Source organism: Prionailurus bengalensis, chromosome C1, assembly GCF_016509475.1.
Source record: "Prionailurus bengalensis isolate Pbe53 chromosome C1, Fcat_Pben_1.1_paternal_pri, whole genome shotgun sequence".
Taxonomy (NCBI): Eukaryota; Metazoa; Chordata; class Mammalia; order Carnivora; family Felidae; genus Prionailurus; species Prionailurus bengalensis.
The window spans coordinates 105675170-105688673 of NC_057345.1; the positions used below are offsets into that span (position 1 = coordinate 105675170).

Consider the following 13504-nt stretch of genomic DNA (forward strand, 5'->3'; position numbering starts at 1 on the left):
TCTCCCGCTCATGCATGCTCTCTCTCTTTCTCTAAAATAAAAAATAAATAAGCCTTCAGTTTGGGGCACGTGGGTGGCTCAGTCGGTTAAGCATCCGACTTCAGCTCAGGTCATGATTTCATAGTTCGTGGATTCAAGCCCCACGTTGGGCTCTGTGCTGTCAGCTCAGAGCCTGGAGCTTGCTTTGGATTGTGTCTCACTCTTTCCTCTCTCTGCCCCTCCCCCGCTTGTATTTGCTTGCTCTCTCTCAAAAATAAATAAACTAAAAAATAAATCTTCAGTGTAAAAAAATGAAAAGGAAAAAATACTGTAACAAAGAAAAGATAGATGAAGAAAATGTGGCAAAATCTTGAAAATTTTTTAGGTCTGGGGTGATTCTACTTCTAAGTATAATGACATTTTTGAGAGTAAAAATTTTTTAAGAGGGTAAAATGGTTAAATTGAGATTATGAATACAAATTGAAGTGAGACCAACCATTGCTGCAGAAGTTTGGTGAACAGTATATTTACACTGGTGGTTGGAATATAACCCTCTTAGAAAAAAACATTTTGGCATTATTAAGGAGAAAGACTTTGATCAAAAAATACTTATTGCAGTATTAATTATAGTAACAAATCTAGAAATAACCCTAAGTGTACATAACAGTAGGCAGGTGATAAATTTTGGATGATAGAGTATTGTCATTATAAAAGTAATTTTTAGGGATGCAAGGGTGGCTCAATCGGTTGAGTGTCCAACTTCATCTCAGGTTATGATCTCACAGTCCATGGGTTCGGTTCGATCTTTGCGTTGGGCTCTATGCTGACAGCTCAGAGCCTGGAACCTACTACACATTCTGTGTCTCCCTCTATCTCTGCCCCTCCTCTGCTCACACTCTGTCTCTCTTTTTCTCTCTCAAAAATAAATAAACATAAAAAACTTAAAAGTAATTTTTATAAGGAATTGATTGGAACATTGGGAAATGCTTGTTTCATTAAATGAAAAGAATAGAATACAGTTATGGACACACACATACATAATATAAAATTGGTTTCATATACAATAGTAGCATCCATAGTGGAAAAAAAGACTTAAAGGTAGAATACTGAAGTTGGTAGACTGTAAATCTCCATTTGGTGAAAATCAGTCAAGTTTTTCTTTATATTTTCCCATAATTATTTCAGTGTTATGTATACACATAATATGTATAGTATAATGTGTATATATTATATATAGTATTTATATTATAGTGATTATAATATATAATATACTTATATATACTATATACTACTATAATATTACTGTATGAATACTATATATACTATTATATGTAAAATATATATACATATATATATATATATAAATGTATATGAGAGGAAGATTATCAGCATAAAAAACAAGAAATGAGAATAGAGTGCCTTGGTTCATAAATCCGTAGAAAATATCTGTAGAAGTTTAATACAATTTTCTCTTTCCTATACATGCTGTTATTTGGTTAAAAAGTCTTTTGTGATACATGATGTTACAGATTTATAGAGTCTCCTGCTTGAAAGGAGCCATAAAACCGGTATCACTCAGTTTTTTATCTTCAGTCTCCATATGGGTTGGTGGATTCACCTGGGAAGAGATTAAGTTCCCATTTTGTCTTCTTGTTTTGTTTTGGTTTGTTTCTTTTGCATTGTTTTTCTTCTATAGTTTCAGGTAAGACATGATTTTAATTTTTGCTTCCTAGTAATCAAATACTTCTACTTTAACAATATTCCTCCTTAAAGTATGATGACCAGCTGATGCAGAACTCCCATCTGTAAAGCAAACAGAAAAGTGATAACCCTCCCCTCCCTCATTCTAGATATGTTTTCTTACGGTATTAGGGGATAACCTTCTGAAAAACTTGTTACAGTACATGATTAATTCATGATTATTTCCAACTGTACCTTTAAGATAAAGCACACTTTATAGCATTGCCAAACACTGTACTCTCATTCTGTACTAGTATAGTTGGTTTGGGGGCCAGATGCTTCTATATTAGATTTCATTTTATTAAATTCACCTGCTCTTTTGGAATGCCAGTTGCATCAGTGAGCATGTGGACCAGCCTTCATAACTTCGTATCCGTCAGAAGGCTTAGCGCACTGTCCATAACCTCATAAACGTCATTGATAAAAAGTGTTAAATAAGAATGTTTATGATCTTGGGGCGCCTGGGTGGCGCAGTCGGTTAAGCGTCCGACTTCAGCCAGGTCACGATCTCGCGGTCCGTGAGTTCGAGCCCCGTGTCAGGCTCTGGGCTGATGGCTCGGAGCCTGGAGCCTGTTTCCGATTTTGTGTCTCCCTCTCTCTCTGCCCCTCGCCCGTTCATGCTCTGTCTCTCTCTGTCCCAAAAATAAATAAACGTTGAAAAAAAAAAAAGAAATTAAAAAAAAGAATGTTTATGATCTTAATGTGTCAACTGTGCTTCAATTTTTAAAAATTTAAATAAAAATTAAAATGAAAAATTTTTAAGAGTAAAGATTTTTTTTCTAATATGAAATTTATTGTCAAATTGGTATCCATACAACACCCAGTGCTCATTGCAACAGGTGCCCTCCTCAGTACCCATCACCCACCCTCCCCTCCCTCCCACCCCCCATCAACCCTCAGTTTGTTTTCAGTTTTTAAGAGACTCTTATGGTTTGGCAAAAGAGTGAAGATTTTAGCTTACTAGACACTGTAGGGGGAAAAAAAATTATTTATTTATTTATTTATTTATTTATTTATTTATTTTATTTAGAGAGCATGCAAGCGCGGGGGGGGGGGGGGGGGGGGACGAGGGAGGGAGAGAGGAGAGAGAGAGAAAATATCTTAAATAGGCTCCATGCTCAGTGTGGAGCTGAATGTAAGGCTTGATCCCACAACCCTGGGATCACAACCCGAGCTGAAGTCAAGAGTCAGACACTCAACTGACTGAGCCACCCAGGCACCCTGAAAAAAAAAATATCTTAAACATCAGAAGACATTTGGAAAATAATTTTGTTTCAGATTTCTAGTTTGAGATATAAATTCACATTTTTATATGTCTGTGTCACTTTTTCTTCTCAGGGATCCATCTGTCTCTAAGTCTATAGAACGAATCTTCAAAATCTGGGAAGATAGAAATGTGTACCCAGAAGAAATGATAATGGCACTGAGAGAAGCTTTGAGTAAGTGTATTTTCTCCTTAAAAAAAAAAAAAAAAAAAAAAAAAAAAAAATCATTGAGTCTTTAAAATTATATACATTTTATAGATGTAGGCCTGTTGCATAACAATGAAAAATAAAGTTTTGAATTGGGCCCTATTTATTTAAAATTAAATACTTAACAAAAATCTGTTTGAATTAAAATTTAAATAGAATTGGTTTGGGGAGGGTTGGATTTTGTTTGTATTGACTAGAGAAAGTCATGCATATTAAGTGATGATGGCTGATTATTTTCCTACACTTACTTTACATTGAGCATTTTTAACTATTCGTGTTTTAACAGTTACTGCCCTGTCCATTTACTGTTGGAGGATTTTTTTTGATGGGGTTTCAGTTTCCAGTAAGCTATTTGATATTAAGCATATATATATTAAGCATTCTTTAGTCTCTGGTTTAGATTTGCAATAAATTGTGTATTTTTAAGAAGTTATTTACTTCCGATGTATTAGGTGTATTTATTTGAGTCATTAAATGGAAGTTGGTGATATCTGACACCTTGACATTATTTGATTAGAAATTTGCTTTAAAAATAGTATCTTCTAAGAAGCTGTTAAATTCTTCATTTGAATGTGGTAACTAGTATTTTTAAGCTTCCTGCCCTATTCTCAAAAATCAGTGATTTTATTGATGATAGAAATCATGTTTATTTGACAGCTTCTTAGATCTGGTGGGTGGTTTTTTTTTTTGTTTTTTTTTGTTGTGTTTTTTTTTTTTATAAAAATGAAAGGAAAAGAAAGAAAGAAACAACACACAGTCTCGGATTGCCTTTTTTCAATGCTACAACTTTTGACACTGAAGTGGACAGACAGAACAGCTTCCCATAATGCCAGATTGCAAAAACTGAAATGTTTTCCAGGTACCACTTTCAAAACTCAGAAGCAGCTGAAAGAAAATCTGAACAAACAACCGAATAAGCAGTGGAAGAAATCACAAAGTAAGGAACAAAATCTCAACTAATATAAAATTACCTCCTCTTTTTGGAGCAGAAGAAAATGTAGACCATTTGACGTCGTACCTGGCATAAACCATGGGGAAGCCTGTGTTTTCCAGGCCTGGGAGAGTGACCCAGTGACTTATACTAAACAAGCCATCATGGAGTTACTTCTTTAAAAAAACAAAAACAAAAAAAACCCCTACTTTTAAACAAAGGAAATGCAGAAAAAGGGTTTAAATGAGTGAAGATTCAAGAGTAGTTGGGGGAGTGAAAGAAGAAAAATGCTTGATAGTGCCCAGGCTAACTCTCAGACTGAAAGATATATGAAGGTAGAGGCAGCTGGCATTAAACAACAGAGCTGAAGAGGAGACTAGGCATTAAGAAGCATTTATGTGGGAGCCATGAAATCCTTCAGATTTGGGGACACTCTACCAGATTAGACATGGGCCTCAAATCCTGGCCAGAAGCCCACTCTGTAACAGGAGCTCCTGCTATGTTTCTCATGTTTACCCAGCATGAGATCAAGGGAGTGGAATACTGCATGTGATAGGCTGCTGTGGGCCAAACTGAGGAATATTGAGAAGGACTTGGTGTGGAGGGAACGAGGTAGAAGACAGTGAGAATTGGGAGGTAAAACAAGACACTTGGGATGGTTTCACTCCAGCAAGTATATGATATTCATCATGATTAAGGGAGTCCTGACATCCTTTTGCTCATAAGTTGCATGCTTAGGAAGAGCAAGAGTCATCATTTCAGCCCAAGTTGAACCACAGTGGTAATGTGCTTAGAACTCTCCCTGCCTGTTTTTGCTGTGAATTGAGTCAGCAGAAAAAGAAATCCAAAGCTTAAATCGTAGGAATAGAGTTGATGTTTGTAAGCAATTTTCTTCAGCCAGTGCTCAGGATTAATTGGATGTCCCGCTCCTGAACACTCTTAATTTGAGGTACTGAGATCCTCTTATACTCAGACTAGGAAACAAGGTACTTCATGTATCTCAGAATCTCCAAATCCATAATTCTAGGACTTTGTGATTTAAAGGGTCTGTTGGAGGTAAGTAGGTTAGATGTATCTAAATAGTATATTTTTAGGGGCGCCTGGGTGGCTGAGTGGGTTGAGTGTCCGACTTCAGCTCAGGTCATGATCTCGCGGTTCATGAGTTCAAGCCCTGCATCGAGCTCACTGCTGTCATCACAGAGCCTGCTTTGGATCCTCTGTCCCACCCCGTCCCTCATCCCCCCCTCCCCTGCTTGTGTTCATTCTCTCAAAAATAAACATTTTTAAATTAAATAAATAAAGAGTACACTTTTATATTGGCCATGCGTGGAAGTGTTGAAATTTCTTATCTGAGGAATATGAATATTCAAGGAATATGAAATATTACAGAAATACTTATTCTAGGAATTATATTATTACTTAAATGTGCATATTTGATATATGTTCATAAATACACCCTTAATTATAGACCTGAAAAACTTCCTCACTATTTGTCAACTTTTTGTGTCTGTATTCTTAATGACCTTTTATTTAATTCAACAGCATCCACGAATCCAAAAGCTGCTCTCAAGTCTAAGATAGTTGCCGAATTTCGAGTAAGTTAAAGAATGCATTTAACATGCCAAAGCTTTATTCACCCGTTTTGTTATAGTTCCCTATATAGTCCAGTAAAATTTATTTTTATTCAATTGTTATATTGAATATATATATATATCAGTTATATTTTAAACAAGTTTGAACTGTTCTGAAGCAATCTAGATTGGGATTATATTACATAGAGTTTTATATGTTGCCTTAATGGAAAAATTAACCTTCTTCCAGAATATCTATGACCAGCCAGGTTCTATTACCAGCCGAGGCCCCTGACAAGGGGTTCATCCTTTGGTGAAGTGCTACTAAATTAGAACTTGCTTTGAGTTAATATACACTATGTGTATCTCATTAAAATTTAAGGAAGATATAAATGGACTTTTGTCTTAGCCTTAACTTCGTATGCATCAATTAGCTTTGAATAATCAAGAATAGGATCTTTTAAAGTATATAACTAAAAATACAGTTTTGGTATGAAAATTGGTATTAATATCTCTGATTATGAGGAAGTGCAAAGAGCCTCTTTCCTCTTGGTTTTGTTAGGTTTTAGACATGTTTTATGTTAATGGGAATAGATAGAGTAAATGAATGATTTCATAAATGAATATGACTCTGGTCTGTGTTCAGTCCCAGGCCCTCATTGAAGAGCTGTTACTGTACAAGCGCTCAGAGGATCAGATAGAGTTGAAGGAAAAACAGCTGTCGACTATGAGGGTGGATGTGTGCAGCACAGAAACTCTCAAGTGTTTAAAAGGTAATACTTACATCTTTTTAAATAGAATACCTCAGATTTTGTTCCCAGGTCTGTAATTTTTCAATGATTAGACTGGCTTCTCCCCTAAAGAGAACCTTAGATTTTGGAGACCAGTTGTGGCACTTCTGGTTTTCCAGGTAGTGATTTCATGCATATGAATTTCATAAGTAAAGTCCTGTCTTTCACATTGCATACCTTACACTTACCCAGTGTTATATTTAATTGTATCTCAATAAAGCAGGGGAAAAAGAAATCTAAAAAAAATCATAAAACAATTCTTTCCCTTTCCTTACTTCTAGTGCTTTCTTGCTGTGTTAGGTTATATATAGACAAATGTATTTCACATGTGTGATAATGTGGCTTGGGTATGTTCTTTATTTTTTATTTTTTAAAGTTTATCTGTTGCAGAGAGGAAGCATGAGCTGGGGAGAGGGACAGAGGGAAGGAGGGAGAGAATATTCTTAATTTTTCTTTTTTAACGTTTATTCATTTTTCGATAGAGACATAGCATGAGTGGGGGAAGGGCAGAGAGAGAGGGAGACACAGAATCCGAAGCAGGCTCCAGGCTCTGAACGGACCTCACAGAGTCCGACAAGGGGCTTGAACTCACGGACCGTTAGATCATGACCTGAGCTGAAGTCGAACACTTAACCGACTGAGCCACCCAGGCACCCCAGGGAGGGAGAGAATTTTGAGCAGGCTTCACGTTCAGCACAGAGCCCGACACGGGATTTGATACTACAACCTTGGGATCATGACCTGAGCCAAACTGAAGAGTCAGATGCTCAGTTGACTGAGCCACCCAGGTACCCCTGGGTATGTTCTTTAGTAAGGTCAGTGTAGTGCCCCATAACATCTAGTTAGTTGGTCTCTTTTCCTTGGGTTGTAAATTATAAATAATAAATTAATAATGTACTAGAGGATTGCGTGGGTGTCTCAGTCAGTTAAGTGTCTGAGTTTGGTTCAGGTCATGATCTCATGGTTCGTGAGTTCAAACCCCCACATCAGGCTCTGAGCTGACAGCACGGAGCCTGCTTGGGATTTTCTCTTTCTCCCTCTCTCTCTGCCCCTTCCCAACTCACACTTTCTCTCTCTCTCAAAATAAACAAACTTAAAAAAAAAAAGTGTTAGAATGTAAATCTCGTGAAGGTAGAAATTATCCTTATTTGTTCATGCAGTATCCTAGTACCTAGAGTAATGCCTGCTACATAATAGGCATTTGATAAATATTTTTGAAATCATGAGTAAATGGCTGCCAACTATTCATTTTGGCACCTGTTTTGTTCTTGAACCATACTTTAAAAACTTTTTTTTTTTTTTAACATTTATTTAGTTTTGAGAGACAGAGCACAAGTGGGGGAGGGGCGGAGGGAGAGGGAGACACAGAATCCGAAGCAGGCTCCAGGCTCTGACCTGTCAGCACAGAGCCTGACATGGGGCTTGAACTCACTAACTAACCATGAGATTGTGATGTGAGCTGAAGGTGGACGCTTAACTGACTGAGCCACACAGGCACCCCTTTGCACCATACTTTAAATCTAACAGTCGTTACCTAATTTAGTACTCACAACAACCCAGAAGCATACTAAAAACTTCCATTTTGTACACGAGAAATCTGAGGCTTCAGGTTGTAACTGAACACTGATTATAACTTGCACAAGTTATACAGCTGATAAAAAGCAAAGTCAAAATTTGTACCCACATCTGAAGCCATGTTCTGGTAGTCACTGGGAAAGATGGGGATAGTTAGGAGAGTAAGTAACATTTTGTACTATCACTATTATTGAAAAAACAATTCGTGATTTGTACTCTGCTGATAACAAATTATCAGGGATCTTCAGGTAGGAAGGAAGAATTTTTACTGTGATATATCTTCAGTCTTCATCTTTACCTTTCCGAACGTCCATTTTCTCACATTCCATAGTGAATGTAAGTGAAGAACAGAATCGAGCTTCATCCTGATACTCCTAATTAGCAGCTCAGCATCCAATTTTTTTAATTTTTTTTTTTTCAACGTTTATTTATTTTTGGGACAGAGAGAGACAGAGCATGAACGGGGGAGGGGCAGAGAGAGAGGGAGACACAGAATCAGAAACAGGCTCCAGGCTCCGAGCCATCAGCCCAGAGCCCGACGCGGGGCTCGAACTCACGGACCGCGAGATCGTGACCTGGCTGAAGTCAGACGCCCAACCGACTGCGCCACCCAGGCGCCCCTCAGCATCCAATTTTTGAAGAAAAACAGTCAACACATTTCCTTTTAGCTGAACTTTCTTTTTTTCACCTTAATTACAGGAGCCTTCATGATACACTCTTGGTTGCACTCTAGCAGGTTCACATGAATTGTTTTAATAATATGTTTTGTGGGTTTTGTGATTTGGAGAAGCTCCTTTAAGGTGAAACTAAGACTAAGAATATTGCATACTAACACAGCAAGAAGAGGTTCACAAGTTATGTAAAGAGGGGTTTTCTTCAAAAGATTAAATTTTTTTACGTTTTCTGTTTTATCCTGTAATGAATACTTCCTCTGTTATTTTAGATAAGACAGGGGGAAAGAAGTTCTCCAAAGAATTTGAAGAGGCAAGTTCCAAGCTCGAGGAATTTGTGAATGGTCTAGATAAGCAGGTGAAAAATGGGCCCTCACTAACAGAAGCACTGGAAAATGCTGGAATTTTCTATGAAGCACAGTACAAAGAAGTAAAAGTGGTGGCCAATGTAAGTAATAATTAAAGCTAAACATGTATCAATTGCTTACTATAAATCAGCGACTGTTAACTATAAGGGTTCTCTAACTCCAGGGGTAAACATTATTTCCTCCAGTTCATGAATGAAGAAGTTACTTTTAAAGAAGAAGAGTGACCCTTGTACAAAGTGATAGAGCCAGCAAGTGGAAGCGTCTAAATTAAGACCTGGTTCTTTCTGACACTAAAGTTCACAGATACCCTGACCGTTGAGCTTTTCTATGAAGCCTTATGTTTTAGCATTTTAAAGGGCATGTGCCAAGCTACTGTTTCAGGATATAGAATTGGGCAGAAGTATATACACTTTCTTGTTTCACCACAAAACTGGATGGAGACATTCTGTTACTAGTGACCTCTGAAAGAACCTATCTGTTTTATACTTATTTTTTTTAAATAGTTTTAATTGATCTATATGGTTATAAAAGCATACAGTAGAGTAGATCCCACCAGTCCCACTTACTAGAAGCAATCCCTTTTATCTCATTAGCTAATATTCTTTGACATTTACCTTCATATTTCTGAATAATATGCCTATATTGTTCTTTCTTGAGTTATCCTATTTAAGAAATATCTGTTAACTTCTTGGTATGACAAATGAGGCTTTCACTTATATGCCCCTTCCTCCTTCTCCCAACATTATAGAACCCTTATATTTAATTTTTTATTTTTTATTTATTTTTATTTTTTAATTTACATCCCAGTTAGCATAGAGCACAATAATGATTTCAGGAGTAGATTCCAGTGATTCATCCCCTATGTGTAACACCCAGTGCTCATCCCAACAAATGTCTTCCTTAATGCCCCTTACCTATTTAGCCCATCCACCCATCCACAACCCCTCCAGCAACCCTGTTTGTTCTCCATATTTATGAGTCTCTTATGTTTTGTCCCCCTCCCTTGTTGATATAATTTTTGCCTCCCTTCCCTTATGTTCATCTGTTTTGAATCTTAAATTCCACATACGAGTGAAGTCATATGATACTTGTCTTTCTCTGACTGACTGATTTCGCTTAGCATCATATCCTCTAGTTCCATCCTTGTAGTTGGCAATGGCAAGATTTCATTCTTTGTGATTGCCAAGTATGGGGCGCCTGGATGGCTCAGTCTGTTGAGTGTCCGACTTCGGCTCAGGTCATGATCTCACAACTCGTGAGTTCGAGCCCCTCGTCAGGCTCTGAGCTGTCAGCACAGAGCCTGGAGCCTGCTTCAGATTCTGTGTCTCCCTCTCTCTCTGCCCCTAACCCACTCGCTTCCGTCTCTGTCTCTCTCAAAAATAAATACACATTTAAAAAAAATTTTTTTTAGAAAGATTTCATTCTTTATGATTGCCGAGTTAATACTCCATTGTATATATATACCACATCTTCTTTATCCATTCATCCACTGATGGACATTTGGGCTCTTTCCACACTTGGGCTATTGTCCATAGCGCTGCTGTAAACATTGGGGTGCATGTGCCCCTTCAAAACAGCACACCTGTATCTCTTGGATAAATACATAGTAGTGCAATTGCTGGGTCATAGGGTAGTTCTGTTTTTTAATTTTTTGAGAAACCTCCATACTGTTTTCCAGAGTGGCTGCACCAGTTTGCATTCCCAGCAGCAGTGCAAAAGAGATCCTCTTTCTCTGCATCCTCGCCAACATCTGTTGTTGCCTGAGTGGTTGATTTTAGTATAGAACTCTTTGAAATCTGTTGATTACCTTCATAAATGGTAGTACTATATTTAATGTTTTTGACCACTAACTCTAGAGTCTCCACTTTGAAAATGCGGTAATTATTCCCTCTCCTTTCCCATTAGTTTTCATCCTTGCCTTCAGTTTTCCAACTTCGGTAAACTTTAGTTTTACACTGTCAACATTGGTAATATTTACATTTCACTCTGTAATCATAATTGTTACTTCCTTGCTCTAAGGGCTGAAAATTAATACAAACAAAGCTTAACAGTACAACTGTGTAAACATTGTTCACCGTTAAGGTCTTGTGGTAGCTATGGTTATATTAGAGATTTTTAATTTTTTCCTAGGATTTTTTTTTTGCATTGTTTGCCATCTCATAGCCTTTTTTTCTGTCTTTCTCTAAATTCTCTATCTCATCAAATATTCTCAATTCACATTTTCCTCCAGAAACTTCCCTACCTGAACTTCTGTTCTCCTGCTCCAGTTTTAAGTGTCTAGATGTCATGCTAGGACTACTCTCTAACTGATACTCTTATATTTTAGCAGTTTATATTATAGATTTATAATATATAGATTATATATTTAGCACTTTATTTTACAGATTCCATGTCTTTTTTTTTTAATGTTTAGTTTTGAGAGAGAGAGAGAGAGAGAGAGTGAGAGTGTGAGCAGGGGAGGGACAGAGACAGAGGGAGACACAGAATCTGAAGCAGGCTCCAGGCTCCCAGCTGTCAGCACAGAGCCTGACGCAGGGCTTGAACTCATGAACTGTGAGATCATCACCTGAGCTGAAGTCAGGCCAACTAAGCCACCCAAGTGTCCCTCCATATCTTTCTTTTTGGTTTTCTGTCCTGTTTTGGTGGAGCACACTCTCAGTTCATTTCCCTAAAAGGAGGCTTGTGAGAGATAAATTTTTCTGAGTCCTTAGATCTCAAAATGCCTTTATTCTGTTTTCACATTATTAGTTTGGGTGGTATGAAGTCTTTGCAAGACCCTTTGTAGGGGACTATTTTTTCCTGTCTGGAAGCTTTCAGGGACTCTATCCATAGTGTCCTGAAACATTTACAATGATTTATATATATATGAGGTTTTGTTTTTCATTCATTATGGGTTGTTTGAAGGGTTCTTTTAGTCAAAAATGGGTGTTCTTCATTTGTGGGATAATTCCTTTCTCTTCTGTGTTCTCATGTTTTCTCAACCTTGATCTTTGTGTTCTGCTTTCTGGAAGATCTTAAGGTGTTTCCTCTCTAGCTATCTTGGCCTTTCTCTTTTATGATCTTAGCTTTTATCAAAAATCAGATAATATCTCTGTCCACTTATATTTAAGAATGAGGTATTAAAGGGGCTCCTGGGTGGCTCAGTTGGTTAAGCATCCGACTCTTGGTTTCAGCTCAGGTCATGGTCTCACAGTTCGTGAGATCGAGCCCCTCTGGGCTTTATGCTGACAGTGCAGAGCCTGCTTGAGATCTTCTTTCTCCTTCTTTCTACCCCTCCCCTGCTCATGCTCTCTCTCTCTTCTCAAAATAAGTAAGTGAACTTAAAAAAAATGAGGTATGAAAAAATTGAGAGGCTTTCTCTACATAGATAGGGATTATTTACTCATGGGTTTAACTAGTAAAGTCTGAAGGTGAAGAGTTGACTGTTACTTAGGGCAAGAGTTGCCCTAAGTGTCAGAAGGTTGGAATTTTTTTTGCCAGGAAATTGTCATTCTTTAGAGAGGTCACAGTTTTTGCCCAAGGCCTAGTGCCTTGGCTACTGACTATGGAGATTGCGAGGGAGGTAGTATTGAGGCTCTGGGGGGGTCACACTCTTAATTAATTATCCTGATTTCAACCCCACTACCCACTCTACCCTTCTGTACTCATCATTTCCTACATAAAAGCTGCTCGGGGATTCTGCAAGTCAGATCAGCTCCTTTCCCCCTCTGCGTACTCATGACCTCATTTTTCTCTCCCCCTGAGTCGTCACTTCTTTCTTACTCTTCTATTCTCTTTCTGTCTTCTAAAAATTTGTAGAAATGTTTTCCCAGGTATCTAATTATTGGTTTATACCTTTGTATTAAAAAAAATTTTTTTTAATCTTTATTTATTTTTGAGAGAGAGAGAGAGACAGAATGTGAGCAGGAGAGGGGCAGAGAGAGAGGGAGACACAGAATCCAAAGCAGGCTCCAGGCTCTGAGCTGTCAGTACAGAGCCCGACGCGGGGCTCAAACTCATGAACCGCGAGATCATGGCCTGAGCTGAAGTTGGACACTGAACCGACTGAGCCACCCAGGCGCCCCCCCAAAAAATAAAACAGTGTACAGTTAGGTCTTGTTTTTGTTTTATTGTTGTTTTCAATCCAATCTAATAATCTTTGTCTCTTAATTGGAGTGTTTATTGCATTTATTGATATGCTTGAATTTAAGTCTACCATCTTGATACTTTCTTTTTGTGTTGTCTGTCCTTTGTTTCCTTGTTACACCTTTTTTTTTACTCAAAAAATTAAAAAGGTTTTTTTTTAATATTTATTTTTGAGAGAGAGAATGTGAACAGGGGAGGGGCAGACAGAGAGGGAGACACAGAATCTGAAGCAGGCCCTAGGCTCTGAGCTATCAGCATAGAGCCAGATGCGGGGTCGAGCC

At 37.8% G+C, this 13504-nt stretch overlaps 1 protein-coding gene across 9 annotated transcripts in view; it reads left to right on the forward strand.

Annotated features, from left to right (window-relative positions):
- The window catches only part of RPRD2 (regulation of nuclear pre-mRNA domain containing 2), a 104386-nt gene that overhangs the window by 63627 nt on the left and 27255 nt on the right, over positions 1-13504 (forward strand). For 5 of the 9 annotated variants that reach the window (XM_043576144.1, XM_043576149.1, XM_043576146.1 and 2 more), the window contains exons 3-7: positions 3058-3158; positions 4051-4128; positions 5665-5717; positions 6340-6466; positions 9003-9178. In XM_043576144.1, coding sequence (XP_043432079.1) covers positions 3058-3158; positions 4051-4128; positions 5665-5717; positions 6340-6466; positions 9003-9178 — 535 coding nt within the window. The remainder of the gene's footprint in view (positions 1-3057; positions 3159-4050; positions 4129-5664; positions 5718-6339; positions 6467-9002; positions 9179-13504) is intronic. The other 4 variants (XM_043576147.1, XM_043576148.1, XM_043576151.1 and 1 more) reach the window with 1 other exon arrangement.